The sequence below is a fragment of the Amblyomma americanum genome, chromosome 1, assembly GCF_052857255.1.
Source record: "Amblyomma americanum isolate KBUSLIRL-KWMA chromosome 1, ASM5285725v1, whole genome shotgun sequence".
NCBI classification, from domain to species: domain Eukaryota; kingdom Metazoa; phylum Arthropoda; class Arachnida; order Ixodida; family Ixodidae; genus Amblyomma; species Amblyomma americanum.
Genome location: NC_135497.1, coordinates 403,097,239 through 403,122,884, shown reverse-complemented (window position 1 = coordinate 403,122,884; position 25,646 = coordinate 403,097,239). Strand labels below are relative to the sequence as shown.

General features: G+C 47.8%; 2 protein-coding genes across 2 annotated transcripts in view; both read left to right on the top strand.

The window, feature by feature from the left end:
• Window positions 1-25,646, top strand: part of LOC144102437 (uncharacterized) — a 42,097-nt gene that overhangs the window by 10,478 nt on the left and 5,973 nt on the right. Inside the window, exons 3-4 of the transcript XR_013308208.1 lie at window positions 5,889-6,029; window positions 8,350-8,458. The gene's annotated coding sequence lies outside the window, so the exon portion shown is untranslated. The remainder of the gene's footprint in view (window positions 1-5,888; window positions 6,030-8,349; window positions 8,459-25,646) is intronic.
• Window positions 16,916-25,646, top strand: part of LOC144123944 (uncharacterized) — a 129,328-nt gene continuing 120,597 nt past the window's right edge. Inside the window, exon 1 of the mRNA XM_077656653.1 lies at window positions 16,916-16,975. Within this exon, the coding sequence (XP_077512779.1) occupies window positions 16,916-16,975 (60 nt within the window). The remainder of the gene's footprint in view (window positions 16,976-25,646) is intronic.

Here is a 25,646-nt window from a genome sequence, read left to right as displayed (position 1 = left end):
TCACCCGGTCTTTGTTCTTTTTTCCTCCATGGCAGGTTTCATTCTTTACTGCCAGTTACTGCTCTGGCAACAACTTGAAAAACACGCCGGTTTCGTCAACGTTGTGCACGTTGCGCTCGTCGTATTCCTGGAGCAGAGGCCGAAAGTTCTCTAGCCACTTTTCACATGTCTCCACGTCGACAGCAGCCCCTTCGCCAGACAATGTGTGGCACGCGATCTCGTGTCTGTCTTGAAAACGTGGCAGCCAACCGCTGCTCGCACGGAAATCTTCATGCCCTAGTGCACAGGCCAGGCTGATGGCCTTCGTTTGAAGAAGTGCTCCCGATACTGGCAAGTTTCGTGCCCTCACCTCGTTAAACCATGAAAGCGAACCCGCTTCCACGTCCGGGTGATGGCAAAGCCTAACTCGCTTACGGTCAGCTTTTATAGCGTCCTCGGTGTTGCCCTCAATCTTCTTTCTTGCGGCTAAAATGGTGGATAATGTACTTGGGGGAACGCTGAACTCCGCTGGAACATCTTTTTCTTGCGGCCACTGTCCACAGCTCTCAATATCTGCAGTTTTGTCTCGAGCGAGACCGCCTTCCGCTTCGTTGCCATGTCGACCTGGCGCTGCACTGAGGTGATGTCGAGGGTGCCGCAAAGCAGGCTCTCTACGCAATGCCGGCTCGCCACCGCCGCCTCGCTGTTGCCAGTGTTGCCGCGCTTGTCTTCACCGCTGGACAAGTGGTGCCGCCCTTCGGATCTTTGTCGTCATATGAGCTTTCAGAGTTTTTGCACTCTGTTCGTAGGTGGCGCGACCAGTCAAACGCGCAATTGATGTGCCTGGCCGCGGAACTTTCTGCAACCTTTTCAAACGATAAAAAAAAAGTGTGCTTGTGAATTGGCTTCCAATATTTATTTTGCTCTTTTTATGCTACCTTTAGCGTTTTGAGCCTCGTGTAAACCTAATATTTCTTCATTACTGCCGATATCGGGGTGGATCTCGCATTTTCGGTTTCGTTATAAAAGAATAAATGTCGTAAAACTGAAGCATGACCAACCAAAGTTCGAATTTAGTTCGCTATAACCGATAATTCGCTATGTCAGTGTTCGTTATAACGAGGTTCAACTGTATATGCAGTCATTTCTAAAATACAGAAGTATAGCCGAAAAACAAAGGCTCCCAACAAGTGGAGGTGCTAATGAAAAATATGATGGTCTTATTGCACTCCAGGAAATCAACACTGTACTGTCTGCTGGTAAGAAAACTGCTCCAGAACCCGACCAAATACACCATGAAATGCTTGCCCATCTTTCCAAGCCTGCTGTAGAGGCACTTTTAAGATTTTTTTACAAAGTATGGGTTTCGGGGAAAATACCTCAAGCCTGGAAAAAAGCTCTTATTGTACCGTTCCTTAAACCTGAAAAACCCCCAACCTCTCCTAGCAGTTACAAACCCATCGCCCTGACTAGTTGCCTCGCAAAATCCTTTGAAAGTGCCCTTAATATAAGATTAACGTTTGTCTTTCGATCCTCTGAACTTCTTGATGCCCATGAGTGTGGTTTTAAAAAGATTTTAAACAGATCACCTAGTCTGTCTTGATAATACTGTTTGAGAAGCTTTCGTTCATAAGCAACACTGTTTCGCTGTATTTTTCGATTTAGAAAGGGCATACGATACGGCCTGGCGGTTCGGAATTCTTCAAGACCTTGCCGAGCTTGGCATCCGAGGAAGAATGTTGAACTGCCTAAAAGACTTCTTATCTAACCGTTATTCATTTCATGTCCGCCTGGGTACAATCCTTTCGAGGAGTTTCATTCAGGAAAACGGAGTACCTCAGGGGTGTATTTTAGGCACAACTCTCTTTGTTGGAAAAATGAACTCTCTTACGAAAATAATCCCAAGCTCCGTTATGTACTCAGTCTATGTGGACGACCTTCAAATAGCTTCTACTTCCTCCAATGTATCAACGTGTGAAATACAAATACAAATAACAATATATAAACTGGCAACATGGGCGGAGAGAAATGGTTTCCGGTTTTGCCCACAGAAATCGGTGGCAATTCTGTTCTCACTCAGACGAGGCATACATACAGATCCCACACTACGCCTGAACGAATTAGAGTTACCAGTGAAAAATGAGCATAAATTTCTTGGTATAACATTTGACAGAAAGGTCACTTTCTTACCTCACATAAATGCATTGTAAAAGAAGGCTTCTCGATCCCTAAACTTACTCAAAGTGCTGTCGAGAAAACACTGTTGAGCAGATAGGACATGCCTCTTACAAATTTATCGCTCTGTAGTCCGCTCCACACTGGATTACGGATGTATAGTGTATGGGTCAGCGAGGCCATCGTACCTTAAACGGCCAGATCCAGTACATAATTTAGGCTTGCGTCTTTCCACTGGCGCATACAGGACGTCGCCCATAGACAGTCTGTATGTAGAAACGAACGAACCATCACTTACAGACAGAGTAACGATGCTCACGTGTTCCTACATTCTAAAAATCCATTCGCTACCCAAACACATCTGTCACCAAATAGTCACAAAGTGCCCATCCAGAATACTGTTTAACAACAAACCGCTCTTGCGTTTTGAAGAGATGTGCCAAAATCTCGGCGTACTGGACACATTGCCTGGCATTGCTGGAAGACTAGATTCACTGCCGCTATGGTACAATTTCCCGGAAATCTATGATCTCACTCTTGCACATTTCAGCAAAAAACAAGCTCCACCACAGCATATAATACAAGAATTTTTTGCACTCCAGGAAAAATACAGTACTTGCACAGCTTTTTATACAGATGGCTCAAAAACCGATCTTTACGTTGGAAGTGCAGTCGCACAAGGTAATTGCAATCATACAGTGAGGCTACCACAGTGTGCATCAATCTTCACTGCCGAATGTTACGCCGTGTCTGTAGCCATTGAAAAAATAGTAAAAGAGAACCTCTCAAACAGCATTATTTACACAGACTCCCTATGTTTACTTACAGCTGTCCACTCTAGAAATGCAATCATTGCTATGCTTGGTGATATCATACACAACATAGTAATAGCCGCAGCGAAAGGACAAAGCCTAAAACTCTGCTGGGTACCGAGTCATATCGGATTTAGAGGCAACGAGAGAGAAGACTTTTGTGCTGCTCAAGCACGTGACAAGCAAATCAGGAAAGTAAATATTTCATTAAAAGATTGCATGAATTTAATACATCGTAGCATAAGACAGTCAGAACGGTGGTAAATTATTGCATAGGAAAAAAATCAGGGATCCAGTGTCCTGTGTTGTGAACACTCTACAAGTGAGTGAAACAGTAAAAGGCACTTGCGGACTCGTCGTTTAAGCGCTATCCTATTTCGTTTGGAAGATATTCCACCTGACCTTCTTGAAAAAAAAAAAGTAATGAAACAAAACCCCGGAAAAATCAAGATTGGCAGTTGCCTTTTTTCAAATAGAAGAAATTTGCAGCCAAAAGTTGTAGGTTATGGTTTTACCATTCCAAAGGCTGCCCTGGATATCGTACGGGGATGGCGTACGTCGAAGGGGGAGTTAATTTTCGGGCATTGTTCCTCTTCAAGACAAAATAAAAAGAACAAATTGCGGCATGAGACAGTGATATATTGGTTTCACATAACACAACGCAAAGATTAAGCTGCTTAGGTGCTTGTGAGCAAACAAAATCAATTCTTCCAGTGACAGAAAGGAGCGCCAGGAAAATTGTCGAGGTAGCGGCCGCCATCCCTCGCCTCCCGTTGGTGCCGTCACTGAAACACAGCCACTGATTTCTCTTTGAAAGGTTAAATGTAATTGTCCATTGGTTTCTTGCATCTTCATTGGCAGCCAAGCGGTGTTGCATTAAAAAACTGTCTGCGACTGTCCTGTCGGCCCCTCTTAGCCGCGCAGCGTGCGTACTGACGATGCGCTGTTGCTGCTCCAGGAGCCTACGCCAGCGCCGCGGCGCGGCAACCTCTTCTAAAGCCTCACGGGGAGAGTGCTGGTTTTGCCGCTACACAACCTTCTAGAACACTGTACCACCACCCTTACTCCACTTTCTCACCCCTCTTCCACCCTCCCGAATTGCCGTCCACCACCCACCCACCCATCTCCGTCGGCCCCACCCTTCAGAAAAAATCTGTTACACGTGTGAAGCCTCATCTTTGTGCAAAGCATTCATTAGCCCTTTCAGACTTGCATTATGTTCTGCTATCGAAGAAAATCTGAAAATTTGTTTGTATGCAGGCAAACCTTGATATCACGAACATGGATATTACGATTTATTGGCTATATCAAACTCTTCGTGATTATTCTCAATAGACACATGTAATTTTCACTTGATATATCAAACACGGTTGGCCCTAAAACGGATATATCTAACCCCCCAGCAATAAGCGGCACCCACTCGGACGGCAGGTGGCACACTTCGCCACTCTACACAAGTGACTGGAGGTGGTGCGGCTGGAGTTCGTGTCAAGGTTCACGCTGCTTTGATCTCATGCTAGTGTTGAAATCTTGCACTCGCCAGCTGCGCCAGAGAAGATAGAGCGGTATGGAAGGTTGGTAGCTAGGAGGTCAGCACGTGTTGAACCTCTCGCGTTTGTCGACACTACCCCGGAAGCAGTGGAGTAGACAGCTGCGCCATTGCAGTAACTGTCCTGCACTCATCTCGGCCGTCACAGGAGTGATGAAAATTCCTTTAGCTTTTGCTTTGACGCACCATTTTTCATGCAACACAGTTGTGAAGCGGGGAAGCCACTATTGCTGGCTCTTGACCAGCAGCTGGTAGAGCTGTTTGGGGATACCACTCTAGCTGGTTTTTGACCAACTGGCATTGTTATGGGGGGAAGACATCCTAACTGGCGCTCAGTTCTTTTTTGCTTGTGGAATCGCCATGAATGCCTTCAGAAACTCCACTAAAACTTGCGAAAATGTCTCCCAGTTTCTTTAGCAAGATCACCTGTGTTGTGATGCCTTGACCAACTGAACTGCTCTGCTGTTGTGCGTGTTTTTGACGAAATTTCATATTATGAACTTTGGCTATATCAAACTATAGCAGTTTTTTTTGTGTTTGCTATAATGAGATAACAGAAGCGCCTCAAAAATTTTTTAAATTCATGTACACCACGCACGTCCATGTTCATGCGATTCCAGGCCTATCCTAAAGAAAAAACATTTATGCCCAGTTAATTTTTTTTTATCAGCAGCTACAGCAACAAAAAATCAACTACAATGTTTTTAACAAAGTAAAACATTCCACTGCGCAAGAGAAGAAAAAAGTTACAGCACCAGACGGCACTTGCTAGGCGCACCATAGAACTTTGTGATGTCAGTCTTTATTTCTTGTTGTTGAAAAGTGATTCTTTTTTTCTAGGCACGAAATGGCCCTACCATTCTGTCGAGCAGGGATTCCAAATGTTTCTGACATCGTGAAAATAGCTCTAGATGCTTCGAATAAAGTTCCAAAAGTGGGGTGCACAATCGTAGATGCTGAGTCACAGAGAGGGTGGGTAAAACCGTCAAAGTAATCAGTGGGGATAAATTCAGCTGCTTTGCAGAATTGTCACTTCAGATGTATGATCTTCCCATAATTTTTTTTTGTACTGCCTGTTTCCTGGCACTGTTTTCTTTCGATTTTTATTGCATTCATACCATTTTGATATGACTCAGTGGGTATGCTTAAAGGTTGGTCAGAGAACGCACATAAATGCATGAAACAAAATGCACTTGAAAGCTGAGAGCCATCCTTGTGTGTTTGTCTTTTCCTGATCCCAACCTTTTTGTACTGCCAGGATGGCAAGTCACCAATCAATCAGCCCAGGGGAAAGGTTTATCTTCGATACAGTGGAACTGACACAGCATGCCTGCAGTATTCAGAGGCCCCTCGTGAGCAATCTTTGCATGCAGGTGGGTGCCCTGGTGTGGGACCGGCTGGGCTCTGCACGCCGCTGGCTAGCTGTGGTTGTCACGGCATCCATTTGTGGCCAGAGACCAGCTGCACCTGGCCGCCTGTGGGTCTGCTGGCTGGCTGAGTACAGAATCTCCCAGGTGGGTGTCTTGGGGCCACTGGTTTCGTGGGACTGCTCTCTGCCTGAATATATGCTTGGTAAGCAGTGTGATAGTTGCTGGCAGAGTTCCTGAGTGCCAATATAATGTGTGTTGCAAAAGACTGCAGGTAGGGCACGCTACGAAATCTGCCTTAATTTTGCATTCGCAGCTGTGCATCTTGTTATTTGCTTTTGCGTAATACTGCATGCAGTCAGGTGCAGTTATGTGCTGCGAGAATCCAAAGCACCATGGTGTGCCTCAGCATTGACAGGCTGTGTAATGGCACCGTGTGTTTTTTTGTTAATGTTAAAAGGCATTAACGGATACACAGTATTTGTCTTCTTTGATAGTAAGTTTAAACTGGGGTTGGTTGTCATTGATTATGGACAGTGCGATTTGTATCGTTTATGCAGAGTTTTAACATTGGGATGTGTGGCTATTGTGTGATCTGACTGGGGATGTGCTGCATAAAGCAAATTCCTAAAAGCAGTGCATTGAGTAGGAAGCCTCATTGTGTGGAAGAGAAGAAAAAGGAGCCCCAGCACGGTATCCTGGGGGCATGAAGTGTAGCGACGAGCGAAAAGTAGCTGGAAGAAACGTGGAGATGAGTTCAAGAAGTGTGAGTTTCCTTGAAGACAAATTGTGGTAAGCTGAGGCATTAAAGCTCAAGTAATGTGAAGGACATTTTAAGGTTGAGAAATGAGGATATCAATGGTAATTTCAATGTCAAGGCTTGTAAGTCCTGAAGAATTGCAGACGTTGATGAGCTTTACTAAATTGGCAGTTTGAATATTTGTACAGGTTAGTTTGAAAGAAGGTAAAACTGATTAATTCGTTATGCACGCAGTTTGAATAATTCAAAGTCTGAACAAATGAAAGCGAACAAAAGATATGGTTAACTGCCATCGGGAAGCAGCCAGGTAGTGAGATTTTCCCTTTTTATTGTTCTAAAAATTTCCACGATTGCCTTTCTTTATTTTTTTCCCCGGAAGGTAACGGCCAACACTTTCTGTTCTAAAGCTGGAGCTGAGCAGAAGGCCTCCTCTTCAACTAGAAAACTGAAGAAGAGACAGGCGGCTTTCAACGCATCCGATTTTTGTAGTGGAGGGCTGTGTCGGAGTCGCGAAGGAAGGGCTATTGCCCGTGAGCATGGTCGGGAAGGCTGAAAAATACGGCAGCATGTGGCCATTCTGCGACTGCTGGTTTTTGACCAAAATGGCTATGTAACCTCTGCCACTCGCATTTTCACACCTTTGAGCCGCGGGAGCTGCTCAACCGTTTATGTTGAGAAGCAAAAGTCTCCACGACAGTTGCATTTTGCCCAATTTTCCAGCCTTCTGACCCCGGGTTGCTGCAAGCCACTGAACGAATGAGTGTGCTTTTTAAAAAGGAATATCCTGTTTCGATAACAGACCAATGCTGACTTCACACATGGTTTCAGTCTTCCTTTTAGGCGTTTTGCCAAGGTATTTACCGCAGATGGATGACATTTCTAAATTACTGCACCCTTGTACTCTGGGTATGTTTAACTTGGGGTGACTGCTGCTACCAATTGCACGGAATATGATGCAGAGGGCACTGGAAAATTGAGACAAAGGCACACAGCAAATATCAGCGAAAGCTTCAATTCTCTGGTTTAGCACACGGGGTTTTGTGCACGGCTGTGGTTTCGGAGTGCCGAAGACACTGCGATGTGCCTTATTCGTTGTATCTTGGCACTGGTCGTGTCGTCTTCTGCTCAACAGCAAAGCCTAACGTAGCAAGCTACTGAAACCTTCAAAATCAGTAGCTACAAGCAACAGTCAGGTACACATCTCGGAGGTCACGCAGCCAGTTGCCGCTGCCATGCTGCCGTTAACATGAATGAGCTAGAGCCTCCCCCCCTCTCCGGTCCGGTCATCCTGCCGTTTTTACCCTCTCCACATATCCTCCTTAGAGGCAGTTGAGCCTCCCGTTTGCACAGGCTGCCTAGTCGTGGTGGCACATAGATATAGCCCGCAACAGAGCCCGCCGCATGTTTTACATAGACTCTGATAGTGTGTGGGCGGACCATGTCGCACTTTTCGAATGATATAGAAGTTAAGATTAATGAAATCTGAATTCACGTGCTTTCACTGTATATGATGAAAGGTGCTGGTGAAGTGCCTAACATGTTTCAGCATCTTAGCGGAGACACTAGTGATGGATATGTGTGAATGTTGCTTGGATAAAAAGTCAGTTTGCAAACCGGATGGGCTGGCTGGTCATTTAGTTGGCCTGTTGCCACGTGCAGTGCTTCTAGTAGTAATAATGTGTGGCTCCCACACTGGTTTCTCTGCAGGAGATAGCGGCAAGGTCATGTACGTCTCCATGCGCTGATCCAATGGCCTGGGCCCAGGCCACTTTCCTGGCCCACAACGCGGCCGTGGCGGCACATACAGCAGGACCAGGTGATGCTTATTTGCAGTAGCCATGGTGGTTGGGTGCACTGCAGGTTTAGTGTATGCGCTGGCGCTGTCTGTTTGCTTTGCATGTGGTCTCCGCATGTGGTTGATATAGACTCAGTGACACAAAATCGCGTAGTCAGTTTCACTTGCAGCGAGTGCTTCCCTCACCAAAAACGGTTCCTTTGGGGCTTGCGTTTCATAATGGGGTGCCGTGCCACGGAATGTGTTGAATGCAGAAAACAATACTGTGTAGAAAGACAGATTGGAGGTTGTGCAGTTCTAGCTCAATTGATTTGATCTGCACACCGATTACATACACACATGTGCATCACATTCCACAGCCTGTGAGCCACACAGCAGTCCACATGCGAGGCATTTATAGACATAGACCAGGTACATGGTCACATCATTGCATGAGGGAAACTTATGGGCTGTCGTAGGAAACAATAAGCGCATCACTTGTTCATATTGTCACGACTCGGTAAAACCCCGAGGATAAAAACGGTTTACTGGTCAACCAGACAGAGTCCCTGCGCATTTGCAGCTTCTTCCTCTTTTAGCATTGCGCTCGTAGATCCAGTCGTCATCTTTTGCGTCTTCTTGCATGCGGCACTTGCCCCCCTCCTCAGGAAGCATCGTCTCGGTGATAAGAAAAGGAAGTAGGAGGTCAAGATCGGTCCGAGTAGTATGGCTTCATACATACAACATGGACGGCGTCGACTTGTTGCTGGCGTTGTTTGGATGTCGATAACCTGTCTGGCACCACCTCATACTTTACGTCGGCGAAATGTCTCAGCACAACATAGGGCCCGAAGTATCGCCGTAATAGTTTTTCGGAGAGCCCACGGCAGCGAATAGGCGTCCAGACCCACCCCTTGTCGCCAGGTTCACATATGACGCGTTTGTGGCGAAGAGTGTAGCGTCGTGCATCATACTCCGCTGAGTTCTGATGCGCACACGCGCTAGTCGGCGAGCTTCCTCTGCGCGCTGTGCGAGTTCTTGCGTGCGGCAATATGATGCCTTCCTTTTCGATGAAATGTGCTTCTAGCAATTTGTGTGGGATACTTAAAACCCCCAATATTTTTAATGTTTATTCATGCAGTTTAGCATTTTTTGCAAAATTGTGTGTTAGTGGTAACATTTTATTTTTTGATTATATTGTGTTTGTGGACACAGCATAAGTAATGGAATGATGGAAATTTGATGAATTTAATTGTCTGAGTTCTCTTGAAAGGCAGAACCTGGTAACGAATGAAGTTCTGTCTATGTCTTGACATGCTTGCGCCCCCATCTGCTCAAGCCAGCTAGTGCTTCAAATGCCGTGGCTCTGGTGGTAACATGCCCACACGCTTGTTTGGGAAGAGTCACGACATTGGCGCCTGTCAAAACAGTGTTGCCATATTCATACATTATAACACCAGTTGTTTCCTTAAAGGAGCCATGACAGCCTATTTTCACGCATACCCTGTTTATCGCATTTAATTCTCAAATTGTTAAATTAAAATTCCCCCATGTTTCAGTTGATTCTGTGCGGTAAACGTTTTTAAAACGAATTTTTTCCATTTCTTCTGCGAACTGCTTGCTGGTCTGGCAACCTCTGATCACTGACGTCAGAGGGACATACCCGCCCCGCGTCGTTTGCTGCGCGCTGTTGAGGTGGTTGCATGCACACCGTAGACGGCGGTAGCTCGAAAAGTTATCCTTTTTTAGCTTATCGAAATAAAATGCATTTTCCGTGTTTTCTTTCTCAGAAGCCTTCAGCGTAGTACGCGAGCTGAGTGATCCTTAAGAAAGCGGACTTGCTCGTGGCGCCCGTTTTGTGATTGTTGAGGAAAGAGAAATCGCTGCACCCCTTTTTTATTATTTACGCTGTGAAACATGTTAGTTTTATGTTATGAGTATGGTCTCTTTTGCGCAATCAAGTGCTCCCGTATGTGAAAAGCGGCACGTGCCGTGCATGCCTTTGCCGTTGTGCGCCGTTAAAGCCGCGGCGCTTTGTAGCTGGCTACCAATTTCTTGTCCGCTATTCATTGGTTCGATAATAAACAAGTTATCACAAGGTGGCACTAGAATAACCTTGACGCACGAAAGGAGCAGAGAAAAGTGCCGAATGAGACGACTTCCCCGTTGTATGTGTGCATTTGTAAGTTGAACATACATCCCCTTTGGCTCGTAGAACCGTTTTGCAGGAAGCAAGCCGCTTGCAAAACCCTACACGACTCGAATGCTTTCACTGCCCGCACCGATGAATAGTCGCCGTCGTCTAAATGAGTGCTTGAAAATAATAGTACATCATTTAGCGTTTACTGTGCGTGCACATTGTGACCTAGGAATGCGACGATCACGATAACTGTAGCCCCGCGCTGGGGTTGTAGGTAGAGCGATGTAGGTAGAGTTCGCTTTGAGGGCACTCTGGCCAAGACTACTCTCTACAGCTATTTTCTGGCTTTTGAATTCGCTGTCCGCAATCGCCGAAATCGCACTCGCTAGGCCTCGTCACGAATGGGGCCAGCGGTCCGCCATCCGAGCTGAAATTCAAGCATCTGGCAAGAGTTCCCCGCTGATTAGTAAGACAGTGTGAAGATATGAAGTGCGGCCGCTTGTTTCGCTTTTTTTGGTAAGGGTAAGGTACACAAGCACAGTTTTTCGGGCCGTCTATTCACCGGGAGTGCAGCTTTCGCTCGGCTGCGCAAGCCCAGGCGACGGCGACGAGGAGCATCGTCGTGCGGCGTTTTCTGCCCGTGTCGCTCAATTGCCTCGCTGATAGGTTCTATGCGCAGGCACCTGGTGGACGCACATCGCGTATGTAGCCGTGGTTAGCATCAAGTTGAATAAGTTTTAAAATTCTTAAGTTTATACAGTTAAAACTCGATTTAACGAAGTTGAGGGGAGCCGTGAATTATTTCGTTAAATCGAGAACTTCGTTAAATTGAATGAGGCATTTCTTGGGCACATAATTCAGTACATTCGATTACAGTAAAACCTCATTAAAACGTACCCGCTTAAACAGTACTTTCGTTTTAAAAGTAGTAAAGTCAAGTCCCCGACTGAGCACCCATTGAACATAATGCATTTTGCATCCGCATAAACCGTACCAGCTTATCGCGGTCGTATCGGTTAGCACGTACCATTTTCACTTTTCGTCGCACTCGCGCGTGACGAATTCGCGCCGGTAGCACCGACCCAAAGGACGGTTCGGCTAGCGGCGCAACAATCTTCCCTAAATACCGCCGACGGGACGGCAAGCCACACAGCTAATGACAAATTGGCGCCAAAGTTGGTAATCATACAACTAGCGCAATCTTTGGGGGTCCGTATGGTCATCGTCATGACCCCCCGCGCTACTTTCGAGTGGGTAGCGCCAACACCACGACCGGCGCCGCTAGCGCGTATGAAAAGAAACAACAAAAATTCTTACTCGACAAGAAAGGCCCGAGGGGACTACAAATTTATTTTCCGCCAAAGAATTCGGTGATCTTTGCCTGCGTGCGCTTTGTGAGCAACGGCCGCACCGATTTCTCGTAGGTCTGAAGTGCATCCAGCGCGTCTTCCGTCCCCTCGTGTGCGCCGGCAAAATGTCGCAGCAGATCGAGAGCATCCATCACCTGACCTGGTGTCGGCACGGGAGCTTCGGCAGCGTCTTCAGCCGTCACTATCTCCACGCTTCCTACAAGCCGCAACATATCGGCATCAGTCAAAACTTCCGTTGTGACTGTGTTTGCGTCGGCGTTCACGTAGCCTGAGAAACTTATGCCTGTGGGCACTTCATCCACTGAGCCAAGGTGTTCCCAGGCATCTTCATCCTCGTGCACGGCGCTCGCGCAGTCCGAACCAGCTTCGGCAGTTTCAGGGCCTAGTGTACCGAAACCGGCAGTCCTGAAGCAGTTGACAATTATCGACGGCCTCAATGCTCTCCAAGCCGCCGCCACCATCTCAACCGCCATAAAAATATCTATTTTCGTCTCGCGCTTCAGCTCCAGGTTGAGGAGAACTCTGTCGACGACTCGACGCTTGTATGCGTACTTCACGCTATTAATTATCCCTTGATCCAAGGGCTGAACCACGGACGTTGCGTTTGGGGGGAAGTAGCGGAGCTACACGCTGGTCAGCTCGACCTCTGCAACGTAGTGGGCCGTGCAGTTATCCAGCAACAGGCACACTTTCCTTTTCTGGCAACACATGTCGCTGTCAAATTCCTTCAGCCATGTAGCGAAAATGGCACGCGACATCCACGCCTTTGAATTGGCAACATACTTCACAGGAAGCTTTCTGGTGCCTTTAAAACAGCGCGGCCTCGCACTCTTTCCGATGACAAGCGGGTCTCGTTTGTCGGAGCCGTCCATGTTGACGCACAGCAAAAGAGTCAGCCTTTGTTTGCTGTGTTTGCCGCCGTGGCACGCCTGCCCCTTCAGGGCGAGTGTTTTTTTAGGCAGCATTTGGTAGAATAGACCGCTCTCGTCGGCGTTGTAGACGTCGCTGGGGGCATATTTTCCCAGAATGTCGGGCACGTTTTCAGACTGCCAGTCGCCGACTACAGCCATGCTTACGCTGCTCGCTTCACCGCTAAGCACTTTCCCGACGATGCCGTGTCGTTGTTTGAAGCGCGACAGCCAGCCGGGACTTGCCTTGAACTCGTTGTCGCCCAGCAAGCACGCGAAAGTGCGAGCTTTTTGTTGGAGCAGGTCTCCACTCACGGGAATACTATTCTTCGCCCGCAAATCCATAAACCAGCCGAAGAGGGCCTCTTCCATTTTGCTTTGAGGAGTGGTCTTCAGCGTTTTTTTGCGCGAGAGATTCCCCGACGAAGTGGCGCGGAGGATGTCATCTTTCCCTTTCAATATTGTGGAGAGAGTACTCGCTGGAATGCCATGTGATGCAGCCACGTCACATTTCTTCTGTCCACTTGTCACAGCACGAATTATGTCCGCTTTGTCGTCCAGGGTAAGCCTTTTTCGTTTCTTGCAGGGCTCCATCTGCTAGTCAGGAGGGTTAGCGGCGCGCTTGCTCGCACACACCACGTCCGCGTTCACGATAGCAAGGCTAGATTGATGGAGGCCTAACAAGCTGAGCTTGACAAAGACGTGCGTTCAAAGGCACGGGGAAATCCGCACAAGAGCGAACACAGAGCACAACACACAAACACACACACAAAAAAAGACGCGAACTGCAACAGCGCCATCTATGAAATGTGGCACGAAACTTTTTTACTGCTGGTGCCATCTCGTGAGCTCGACTCAAAATTAAAACTCGTTTTGCGCCGCGCAGTTTGAAAAAAGCGATGGGATGAAGATGCTCCGCGCTGTTACCGCTGACTCGCAATCAATAAATTTTGGGGTGCTGTCTACAAAATAGACCAAAAATTAACACTTTTTCACCTTTATTTCTCGAAAAAAGGTTCGTTAAATCGGGACAGATCACGGAATCGGTTTCGTTATTTCGGGTTAGTCAAAGCATTGAACCCTATGGGCGTCTGAGGGGGAATTAGGATACCTTCGTTAAATCGAGATTTTCGTTAAATCGGGTTTCGTTAAATCGAGTTTTGACTGTAGAATGTCATACCAACTAGTCCGCTCTTCTGGTCCCCACTAAGTTCACTTTTTACACTACTGCGATACGGGGTCGTTGATCGTTCTGGCGTTGTCGTTGGTCTAGCTTGACAGACCAGTGCGTCAGTGATGGCATTTTTCATACCGACCAGCCAACTGACCGCCGACTGCCGTCCCATCGGCCTAGTGTAACCAGACCCTATACCTATACCGGAGAATAACTGCGTTACTATTATTAACGCTTTTGCGGCGCCAGTCACTCATATATGGGGGAGGACTGCTACTTCGATCGTCCGCTGAATTACGGGGGCAAGACACCTGGCTGCGCACATTGCAGCGACGAGAGCAGATGACGTTGCTCCGTGTATGGCCTGGTGACGTCGCGATAGCATTCAATATGGCGGTCGCTGCCGGTGGGAGGAGTTTCCCGTTCTCAGTTTCGATTGCATTTTTCGGAATATAGAGTGCGTCCAGGGCAGCCAAATTTCAGAAACTGAATCATAAGCTCTTGTATTAGTTACTGAAGCACAAAACTGCAATATGAAGAACGACCATGTCATGGCCCCTTCAAATTGTCTGTTTCAGGAAGCACTTCGCATTATATTTGTAACCAAGCTACAAACGTCGCATGAGCTTTTTTTTCACTGTTCTCTAAGGTGTTGTACAGCTCGGTAATTCGGACTCGATTAATTTGAACTGACGGTTAATTCGAACTGATGCTGGGGTCCCAGCACAGCCTTGTGCATTTCAGTGGGGCAAAACCTCCGTAATTCGAAGATGTCGGTATTCACAACAGTTACCGTAAAAACCCGCGTATAATACGAACCCGAATATAATACGAGGTGAAATTTTAGAGACGCGAAATAGAAAAAAAAATTTATCCGCGTATAATACGAGTGAGGTAAACCAGGTAAGCACGAAGAAAGGCATTTATTGCAATCGGACACCGCACTTCAATCGCTCTCATCCTCAACAGCGTTTTCTTCGGAGATTTCTTTGTCCGACAAATCTTCCCACAGGCACTCATCTTCTGTGCCATCGAGGGCGTTTGATATGCCACACTTTTTGAAAGACCGACGCACAAGGTCCGCAGGAATGCTCGCCCACGCGTCCGCAATCCACTTGCACAGCATGGCTGGCGATGCCCACTTCAGCCGTCCAGTCGGCGTCACTGCAGGCTCACCTGAGTGCATCCACTCAGCGTAGCACCGCTTGACCGCGTCCTTGAAAGGCTTGTTTACGCAAACGTCAAGTGGCTGCAGCTGGGAAGTCATTCCGCCTGGGATGACGACAAGTTCAGTGCCGCAATCGCGTAACTCTCTTGACCGAGTCGGCCAAATGGCAGCGAAACGCGTCCAGCACGAGGATCGACGGGAAGGACAATAGTGCACCGGGCCGCCTACACCACACGGACTTCACCCAGTCAAGGACAAGACCCTCGTTCATCCAACCTTTCTTGTGGCATCTCACGATAACATTCTTTGGCAGCTCCTCACCTTTAAGCATTGTTTTGCGTTTGAACACGACATAGGGTGGGAGCTGTGCACGATAGCATGACCGTAACCCGCGTCTTCTCGTTGCCGGTAGACCGGACGCAAACTTGTTTGGAACCCTTCTCGTGCACTGTGAGGGGTGATGGCATGTCCAGATAAACTCGCGTTTGGTCAGCGTTGCCTGTTTGCCCTAGCTGAAAGTTCTTGGACTTCCGTAAAGAAATAATGTGGCGCTGAAAAGCCACCAGCAGCTCTTCAAACGATTCGGGCAGTTTTTGGGAAATCGACGTTTGCCGCCGTAACGAAAAGCCAGCACGGCACATGTAGCGGTATATCCAGTGCTTGCTCGCTTTGAACGCGGTGCTTGGAATACCTTTTTCTCTAGCAAGCTCCCTAGCTTTTACCTGCATGAGCTCCATGCTCACAGGTAGATGTGCGGCTCGCTGTTCTCTTATGAACTCCGTCAGGGCCAGTTCAATTTCTGGGTATTACCCATTCTTCGAGCCGCGAAAGCTTCTTCGCGTTCCGCTGCATGCGAAAAGTGCTTCCTTTTGTCGTCGCCATCCGCGGATGCTTCCCTCGGTGACGCCGAACTGCCTCCCGGCTGCACTGTTGCCGATGTTCTCGGCAACTAAAATAGCCTTTCTCTTGAAAGCAGCCGAATACTGTTTTCGTGGCCCTGACATCGTGCTCCTCCACGGCAGAAAAAAAGAACCTTCCCTTCGCGAAGCGTGGTTTATGCGTCGGCGCGTACGCTGTCAGGAAGGCCACGCTAGCCCTAGCCACGCCGTCACGGGTAACGAAGCCAAGCCGTAGCAACAAATCAATAACAAAGCCAAGCCGTAGCCACGTGGCAATAACAAAACCAAAACTTCGAGCAAAACTGAAATTTTTGTTCGGATCCGCAAATAATACGAGGCGGAAATTTGAGGTGCTAATTATAGGAAAAAAACCTCGTACTCTACGCGGGTTTTTACGGTAATTCGAATTAGTAGCCCCTGGCTGGTTGGTTTCGGATGCGGCCGATACTTGCTGCATCACCAAAGGCTTGTGCTCTTTGTACTCCTTAAGCATATTTATGTGAAAAACTTTGCTCTTTTGCCCCAGCTCCACAAGGTAATCCACGTCGTTTTTGCATTTAGGGACATCGTATGGACCTTTCCACTGCATGAACAGCTTGTTGGAGCCTGTGGGCAGAAAAATCAGAACCTTGTGCCCGGACTTAACCTTTTGGGGTGACTCTCCCCGTCATAGTATGTTTTCTGCTTCTGGCTTGCTTTCTGCAGTTTCTCATGAGCAAGTTTCCATGTGTCTTCCAGGCGGTTTCTGAGGTCGATGAGATAGGTGTACGTTGAGCAACTTTCTCCATCGATAATCTGATTTGTCCTGAGCTCCTTGAGTACTGTCAGTGGCCCTCGCACATGGCATCTATAGATCAATTGGAACGGGGAAAACCCAAGACTAACCTGTGGAACTTCACGGTAAGTGAAGAGCAACAGTGCCAAATACCTATCCCATGACCGAGGCTTTTCTTGGCACATTCTCTTAAGCATTGTCTTCAAAGTTCCATTAAATTTCTCCACGAGGCCATTCGCCATCACGTGATAAGGTGACTTCTTGAGCAGGTTGATGGAGAGAAGTCAGCTGACTTCCTTCATGAGGTCGGAGGTAAACATGGCCCCCTGCTCAGTCACAATTTCCTTTTGGATACCAATGCGGGAAAACATTTCGGCTAGCGCTTCCGCAACGTGCACTTGGCAGGAAGCGCGATGGCGTCAGGATAACGTGTAAAAAAATCCATCAGCGTGAGCATATATCAGTTGCCTTTATCCGACTTCGGTGAGAAAGGCCCGATGAGGTCGATGGCAACATGCTCGAAATGAGTAGTGATCAGTGGAATGTTGCCGAGTGGTGCAATGCCAACCTTGCCCTTTGGTGTTGTTCTTTGGCATTTATCACACGACTTAACGAATCGGGCGACATCTCCGTGTAGGTGGGGCCAATAAAAATCCTCTGGTACACGATCGGTCGTTCGTCGTATTTTTTGGTGCCCGGCCATAATGCTTTCATGGGCTCTGTGTAGAATTGGCGACCTGAACGCAAGGGGTACTACAACCTGTTCGAAATTCCTGCCAGTCGACATGGAGTAATGCCGATAAAGAATATTTCCTTCTTCCCGGAAGAAGTATTTATGACCCTTACTGGATATAAACTCCTTACTGATTTTAGGGAAGAGCCGTTTGAGTGTAGCATCCTTCCACTGCTCTTCAGCTAACTGGTATTTTCAGCTAACAGCACTGGATTCGTGGCACGTGCAACGGGGATAACGTGTCCTCTTGTGTCTTGGCCACGGCGTTAACACAACGCTCCGATTTTCCCGGCATTAGGTGTTCCTGGGGAACTGGTGCCGCGTCATGCTAACACGTGCGTTCATCCAGCCTGGGTTAGGGTCGTGTGGTTCCCTGACACCTGGGATGTTTCCGAGCACGAGGTCGTACAAGGGGCATTTCATGGAAAGTGCTGTCACCTCGCCAGAGTTGTATTGCGTATGCTATGCACTTGCACTCTTGCCTCAGCTAATTGGGTGACGGTACCGTCAAGGAGATTTTGTGTCCCTGTGCGTCCTGTCACGCAATTCTTTGGAACCAAACTCCGGTGGATAACGACAGCATTACTGCCCTTGTCTTGAAAAACGCGAACGATTTTTTTCGTCGCTAATCATTCCACACCTCGCATCCTACCCGTTGTAGGCTGAAGCACGTTCCCCATGTTTTGGTCATGACCACTAGGAACGGAGCTTTTTTGTTTTACATGTTTTGGCTGTTTAGTGCTGGCAGGCGGGGCAGGTGGGAGAGCACGAGTAAGACGGGAAGCGGCACTCTGCTCTTTCTTCGGGTGCCGACTTCTGCAATTCTCCGTCCGGTGCCCGATCTTGCCGCAAGAATTACACCTGGGTACCTCTTTAGTGGAGCTGTCACAGTCGGAAGCCCAATGCCCCGGACGATTGCTTAGCATGCACACCTTAATTGTGCCTTCTTCAGCGGGCCGACAGATACCTTACTGGGTTCTTTCGCTACATCAGGGACTTTGCTGGGATTAGAAAAGTTGTGCGCTTCCTGGAAGCAATCAGCTGCGTCGGCCATCCCATCAAGTGTCTTGCACTCTCACTCCTTCAAGAAGATAACGAGCTTCGGATGGCAACATCGGAGGAACTGCTCAGCAATCATATGGTTGCGCAGGTCTTCGAATGTCTTGGTAACATTTGCCGTTTCAATCCGATGGTCGAAGTAACCAGAAAGCCTGGCTGCTAACTGTTTCCCTGTCTCACCATCCTGAGCTCAAACCCTCCGAAATTTGCCATTGTAACCCTGAGCAGGGAATCTAAATTGCTGCTGGAGCGCATTCTTTATTTTTTGATAATCTGCCGACTCAGTGGCAGTCATTCGACCGATCACAGTTAACACCTCGCCTGTGAGGCACATGCTTACGACCAAAGCCCATTTATCTTGAGTCCAGTCCTGTCCCATTGCTGCAGGCTCAAAACGCTGAACGTATGCATGCAAATCATCGTGCCGCTGACCGAACAACTGTAACAGTTTTTGTGGGTTGAGAGAAATGTCATGGTTTGATGCTGGAAGGGTTTCGACATGATCAGTCTCATTACTGCAAGTTTCTTCTTGGAATCTGAGTTTCAATTCCAGAATCTCTTTCTCTCTCGCAGTGGCTGCCTGACTTTCCTCTCTTTCTGCAGCCTGCTCTGCCCTCTGCGCTGCACGTTCATTGTCTATCCACTCCCTCAGCTCAGCACCCGAGAAACCCAGTTGCGCGCCCAACGTGGCTAAATGCTCTAGGTCCATCGTCGCTCAAGCTTAGCGCTTTGCGTGAATATGGGGCTGTTACTTGGCCCTCTCACTGACGAATCCTGGCAGGCTCACCATATTGTGATGTAGTTAAGGGTCCAGGTCCGTTCAGGAGCTCTGGGCAATAAAGAGGTCGCATTCAGCATCGAAGCACTGTTTTTCTTCGGCAACGAGGACAAAATTCGGCATATCTAGCCCACTAGCACGCTAACACACACACACATACATTACGGGGCACTTAAAGCAGCCTAGAGGGGTTCGACAAGAGGAACACCAATGTCCTACTGTGGGTTACGGTGCGTGCTGCTCCGTTGTGCTGCCACCATGTGCTGCAGGTAGATGACTGTCGACGTTGGTTGTCGGCGACGAGTGGTCACTGGGGAAGGTATCCACAGGCAATCGGCTCGCGGTAACGTCCTGGATACCAGGAGGCCGGTATCAGCAGGTAGCCAGGTGGCAGAAAGAGCCTGGCCAACGGCAGACCTGCATCAGCAGGCAGGAGTGCGTCTGTGGGCCGCCTGGCTGCCGGTAAGCTGGCATCAGCAGGCAGGTGCTTGTTGGTAGGCTGCCTGGCCATGGAAAAGCAGGCATGAGTCTGCAGCAGGGTACTGTGGTGCTGTGCGGGCAGCCAGACTCTGAACCTCGGTACCCGACCGGTGCAGGCTAGCTGGCCTTGGGGAGAACGCCGAGCTCCAAAAAGAACATCCTGCCACTCAGCGACACACTGCCACGACTATCTCAAAGCCTAGCTCTGACATTCGATCCTGCATGTACACCGGCTCGCAGCGCACGCGGCCACACTTTTTCGTTGTCAGCCTGGAACCACACAGTGGCATAATCCACATCATCACAGTGATGTCACGTGATGTGTGATGTCTCGCTTGTTCAGTCATTGCAAGTCATGTCATGCCTCAGGTATGCTTGCCACGACAGACGTGACATGAGATGGCGACACCTCCAGACGACCCGACGAGCTCCTCATTCTCTCATGGAAAAGAGAAAAACAAGCTGCATCCACGGGGTGAGGTGTGCACTTGGCTGGCGGTGCTTGCACACCGGAGCATGCCCCACATCACTTTATTGCAGTGATTGCATACTTGATTACACTGCTCAGGCACAGTTAGGTTATCGTTGCCACGAATATGGTCAGTTGTGACTGAACATTCTAATAGAGCAGAAATTCGAGCCTGTTGGTAGGTCATGATGATGTGTTGGTAGCGCGAAGACACAAGGACACAGCAGAGAAGTGTATGGGACGAGTGCAAACTTTCAAAACATTTACTGAAGTACGCAGTACCTCACAGGAGCCGTCACGCATGCGCAATTCCTCATTCGTAAGAATGGTGAAAATAAACTTAAAGGGCAAGAGTAGTGGGATGGGTGGAGACAATGAATAGATAACAGATTGTTAAGAAATCAGAAAACGCTGCTCTTTCTGAGTCACAAGTACTGAGGGTGTGCCGAGACATCTGCCACTCTGAGCGATTTTTACCACTTGAAACAGCTCACGTTCGAGCTTTCTTTCGTGCCGACCTATTATAGAAGTGTTTGTCAGCAGAGGGTGGCATTTGCAGTCCTTAAAAGGAGGCGATAGATTCGAGCCGTAACCGTTACCTAGGGAATCGTCATGCTCCCTTAATTGGTCGTTTAGACAGCGGCCCGTCCGACCGATGTAGACTTGACCACAGCTCAGTGGGATAGTATAAACAACACCTTCTTCCTCTTTTTTTTTTCTCTTTAATTTAACCTCTCCCGCAATGCTTTCCGTCAGTATTTATCTCCCACATTCTCATCGCCACGCAGAGTTGCATGCCAGCGAGGCTAAATTCTATGCCTTCCAATAAAGAGCTCTCTCTCTCTCACCTTCGTTGCACAGAACAAAACGTTCTGCATGATTTTTACAGCGCCCATATTTCTTTTGGCCCTTGCCTGTCACCATGCGACAAAGCATCGATATTCTGCACGGCGCGTTAAAAACGACATCGACTTCGAATTTTGCTCCAATTCTCTTGAGATTACGGGACACATGATGCATGTACGGCGTGACAATGACGCTTCTTTTCTTTTCCTCTTCTGTACGCCTTTGCGAAAGTCTTTTTATCTTTTTTGTCTACGTTTCCGCCACGGCGATAATCACGTCAAGAGGGTATCCAGGATTTTCGAGACGCTTGACTTGGGTGCTGAAGCTTTCGTTTGTTTTGTGATGACACGATTTCAAGAGTGCTGCATGAAGGCATGACATGGCTATCCCTCTTTTTACTAGCTTTGAATGGGCTGAGACAAAAGGAAGCAAAGACATCTTAGTACACAGCGCATACGTCCAGCATACATGCCCAGGGTCATTGAAATAAAAAAGAATATCTAAAAACTGGAGTGACTCAAGTTGAGGTAGTTCAAGGGTAAAATTAAGGGTCGCAGAACAACAATAAAAACGTCTAAAATCGAGGTTGCCAGGACGTGTAAACAGTATCCCGGGCCCCTCAGGGGGGTGTCTGCAGCTTGCAGGCGTTGGTGAGTGGTGACACCACGGGTTTCCGAGCATCCGCAAGCTAGGACATCCCCGCAGGGGGATGATGGTGAACAGTGCATCACCACGGAGCCGAGCACCCGCGCTTCGCCGTGCGTGGCATTGCTGTGTTCGGGGAAAAGGGGATCTTGGCGGTTGAGCCGATGCCGAGCGTTTGGACCTTTAAGGCCCCTCGGCGGAGGCAACGCACCACTTTGGCCCAGCTTCCTGTAGACGGCACCTCCGGCCTGACCCGGCCGGGAGAAATCGGCAGTCGCCTTTTCCTATCCTCCCCTCTATCTTTCACTTTCCTACCCCTTTCTCACAAGTCTCCTGTCTCCTACTCACTTCTAGTTTCTTCCTTTTTTCCTGGCGGCGAGGGATAACCTTGTGTGGCCAACCACCCTGAGTTGCGTCATATTGGGTTATAGTTGGGGTGTACAGCTGGCGTGGGCAGGACTTGCTTGCAAGTTCCTGTCCCGTCCCCAAGTTGGGCTCCATGGTGGGTGGCTGGCACCGTATCCAAAAAACACATTGATTCTATGGCTAACGTTCTGTCAGCAACTGATCGCTCTAACAAGAGAGGGAGGACCGATGTAACTTAGAATTTCATGAAAAAAAGAAACAAAGTTTCCCTAAGTTTGAAGTGATTCATAGTGAGCAAACTGATAAATCTGCTAGAATAATCCCCCTATTCATTGTAGAAAAATGTTTGACGGGCGCCTTGGGCTTTGGCTATAAGTTTACGAAAATGGCTAGTGGAGACCTCTTACTGGAACTCCAAGAAAGCGTCCAACAGTCAAAACTTTCCAACATTGTGTCTATAGGTGACATCCCTATATCGATATCTGCCCACCGATCCCTCAGTACAGTCCGTGGTGTAATTTCAGAGAATGATTTTCTCTACCTCACTGAAGAAGAAATCAAAGAAGGGCTTGCTGAACAAAACGTCGTTGATGTCCACGGGATAAAAATAAGATAAGAGGGCAAAGAAATCCCAACAAAGCACCTAGTCTTGACATTTGCACATAGTACTCTCCCAGACTCAAATGAAGTGGGTTATCTAAAAATAAATGTGAGAACCTGCATTCCTAACCCTCGACGATGCTTTAACTGCCAAAGGTTCGGCCACGGTTCAGTGAGTTCCCACGGTCGTAAAAGTTATGCAAAATGTGCTTCAAAAGATCGCTCTTCTGATGACTGCGACGGTGCCCGACGCTGTGCAAAACTGTAGGGGAGACCATGCTGCATACTCCAGGGCGTGTCCGTACTGGAAGAAAGAAAAAGCAATAATCACACTCAAAACTACTGAAACATTTCGTTCAAAGAAGCAAGAAGGTGATGCACACAAACAAGCTCATACTCCTTCACAGCAAAAACAAACTTCGGCGATGTGGTGCGTGGGCGTGCACCACAACTGGCTTCGGCACCTGCCCAGGCCACTCGCAGTGAACCTGTAGCGAGGCCATCTGGGCCCCCAGGTGGAGTAGGTAACACTACCCCGCCAAGCCAAAAAGAGGCCTCGCAGACCCCCGTGTCCGTGGCCCCCAAGACCTCCTCCCACAGGTCAAAGCCCAACTCTAATGTCCACGTGCCCTCTGCACGGTCGTCGAGCGCCTCTGCAGAGGCAATGGACACGACCCACGGTAGCCCCGTGCCATCCACGTCGGGTGGTTGGCGGAGCTGTCTGGATCGGTCAAAAACAGACAGGCCGCGAATCAAGGGGCCATAAATAACTTGATCTAGTTTTAACTACATAGGAAAATAAAATTAAGATGGCTTTCATGATGCAATGGAACTATAGAGGACTTATGAATAACTACAGTGACATAAAAGATATCCTAGGAGCACACGCTCCTGTTGCGTTATGTCTACAAGAGCCAAATTTAGGGCCTCAAAACTAATTTTCTTAAGAATTATACTGTTTTCTGCCGCCACCGAGAGCGCTGCACTGAGATGATGCCGAGGGTGCCGCAAAGCAGGCTCTCTACGCAATGCCGGCTCGCCACCGCCGCCTCGCTGTTGCCAGTGTTGCCGCGCTTGTCTTCACCGCTGGACAAGTGGTGCCGCCCTTCGGATCTTTGTCGTCATATGAGCTTTCAGAGTTTTTGCACTCTGTTCGTAGGTGTTGCGACCAGTCAAACGCGCAATTGATGTGCCTGGCTGCGGAACTTTCTGCAACCTTTTCAAACGATAAAAAAAAAGTGTGCTTGTGAATTGGCTTCCAATATTTATTTTGCTCTTTTTATGCTACCTTTAGCGTTTTGAGCCTCGCGTAAACCTAATATTTCTTCATTACTGCCGATATCGCGGTGGATCTCGCATTTTCGGTTTCGTTATAAAAGAATAAATGTCGTAAAACTGAAGCATGACCAACCAAAGTTCGAATTTAGTTTGCTATAACCGATAATTTGCTATGTCAGTGTTCCTTATAACGAGGTTCAACTGTATATGCAGTCATTTCTAAAATACAGAAGTAATAGCCGAAAAACAAAGGCTCCCAACAAGTGGAGGTGCTAATGAAAAATATGATGGTCTTATTCCACTCCAGGAAATCAACACTGTACTGTCTGCTGGTAAGAAAACTGCTCCAGGACCCGACCAAATACACCGTGAAATGCTTGCCCATCTTTCCAAGCCTGCTGTAGAGGCACTTTTAAGATTTTTTTACAAAGTATGGGTTTCGGGAAAAATACCTCAATCCTGGAAAAAAGCTCTTATTGTACCGTTCCTTAAACCTGAAAAACCCCCAACCTCTCCTAGCAGTTACAAACCCATCGCCCTGACTAGTTGCCTCGCAAAGTTCTTTCAAAGTGCCCTTAATATAAGATTAACGTTTGTCTTTCGATCCTCTGAACTTCTTGATGCCCATGAGTGTGGTTTTAAAAAAGATTTTAAACAGATCACCTAGTCTGTCTTGAAAATACTGTTTGAGAAGCTTTCGTTCATAAGCAACACTGTTTCGCTGTATTTTTCGATTTAGAAAGGGCATACGATACGGCCTGGTGGTTCGGAATTCTTCAAGACCTTGCCGAGCTTGGCATCCGAGGAAGAATGTTGAACTGCCTAAAAGACTTCTTATCTAACCGTTATTCATTTCATGTCCGCCTGGGTATAATCCTTTCGAGGAGTTTCATTCAGGAAAATGGAGTACCTCAGGGGTGTATTTTAGGCACAACTCTCTTTGTTGGAAAAATGAACTCTCTTACGAAAATAATCCCAAGCTCCGTTATGTACTCAGTCTATGTGGACGACCTTCAAATAGCTTCTACTTCCTCCAATGTATCAACGTGTGAAATACAAATACAAATAACAATATATAAACTGGCAACATGGGCGGAGAGAAATGGTTTCCGGTTTTGCCCACAGAAATCGGTGGCAATTCTGTTCTCACTCAGACGAGGCATACATACAGATCCCACACTACGCCTGAACGAATTAGAGTTACCAGTGAAAAATGAGCATAAATTTCTTGGTATAACATTTGACAGAAAGGTCACTTTCTTACCTCACATAAATGCATTGAAAAAGAAGGCTTCTCGATCCCTAAACTTACTCAAAGTGCTGTCGAGAAAACACTGTTGAGCCGATAGGACATGCCTCTTACAAATTTATCGCTCTGTAGTCCGCTTCACACTGGATTACGGATGTATAGTGTATGGGTCAGCGAGGCCATCGTACCTTAAACGGCCAGATCCAGTACATAATTTAGGCTTGCGTCTTTCCACTGGCGCATACAGGACGTCGCCCATAGACAGTCTGTATGTAGAAACGAACGAACCATCA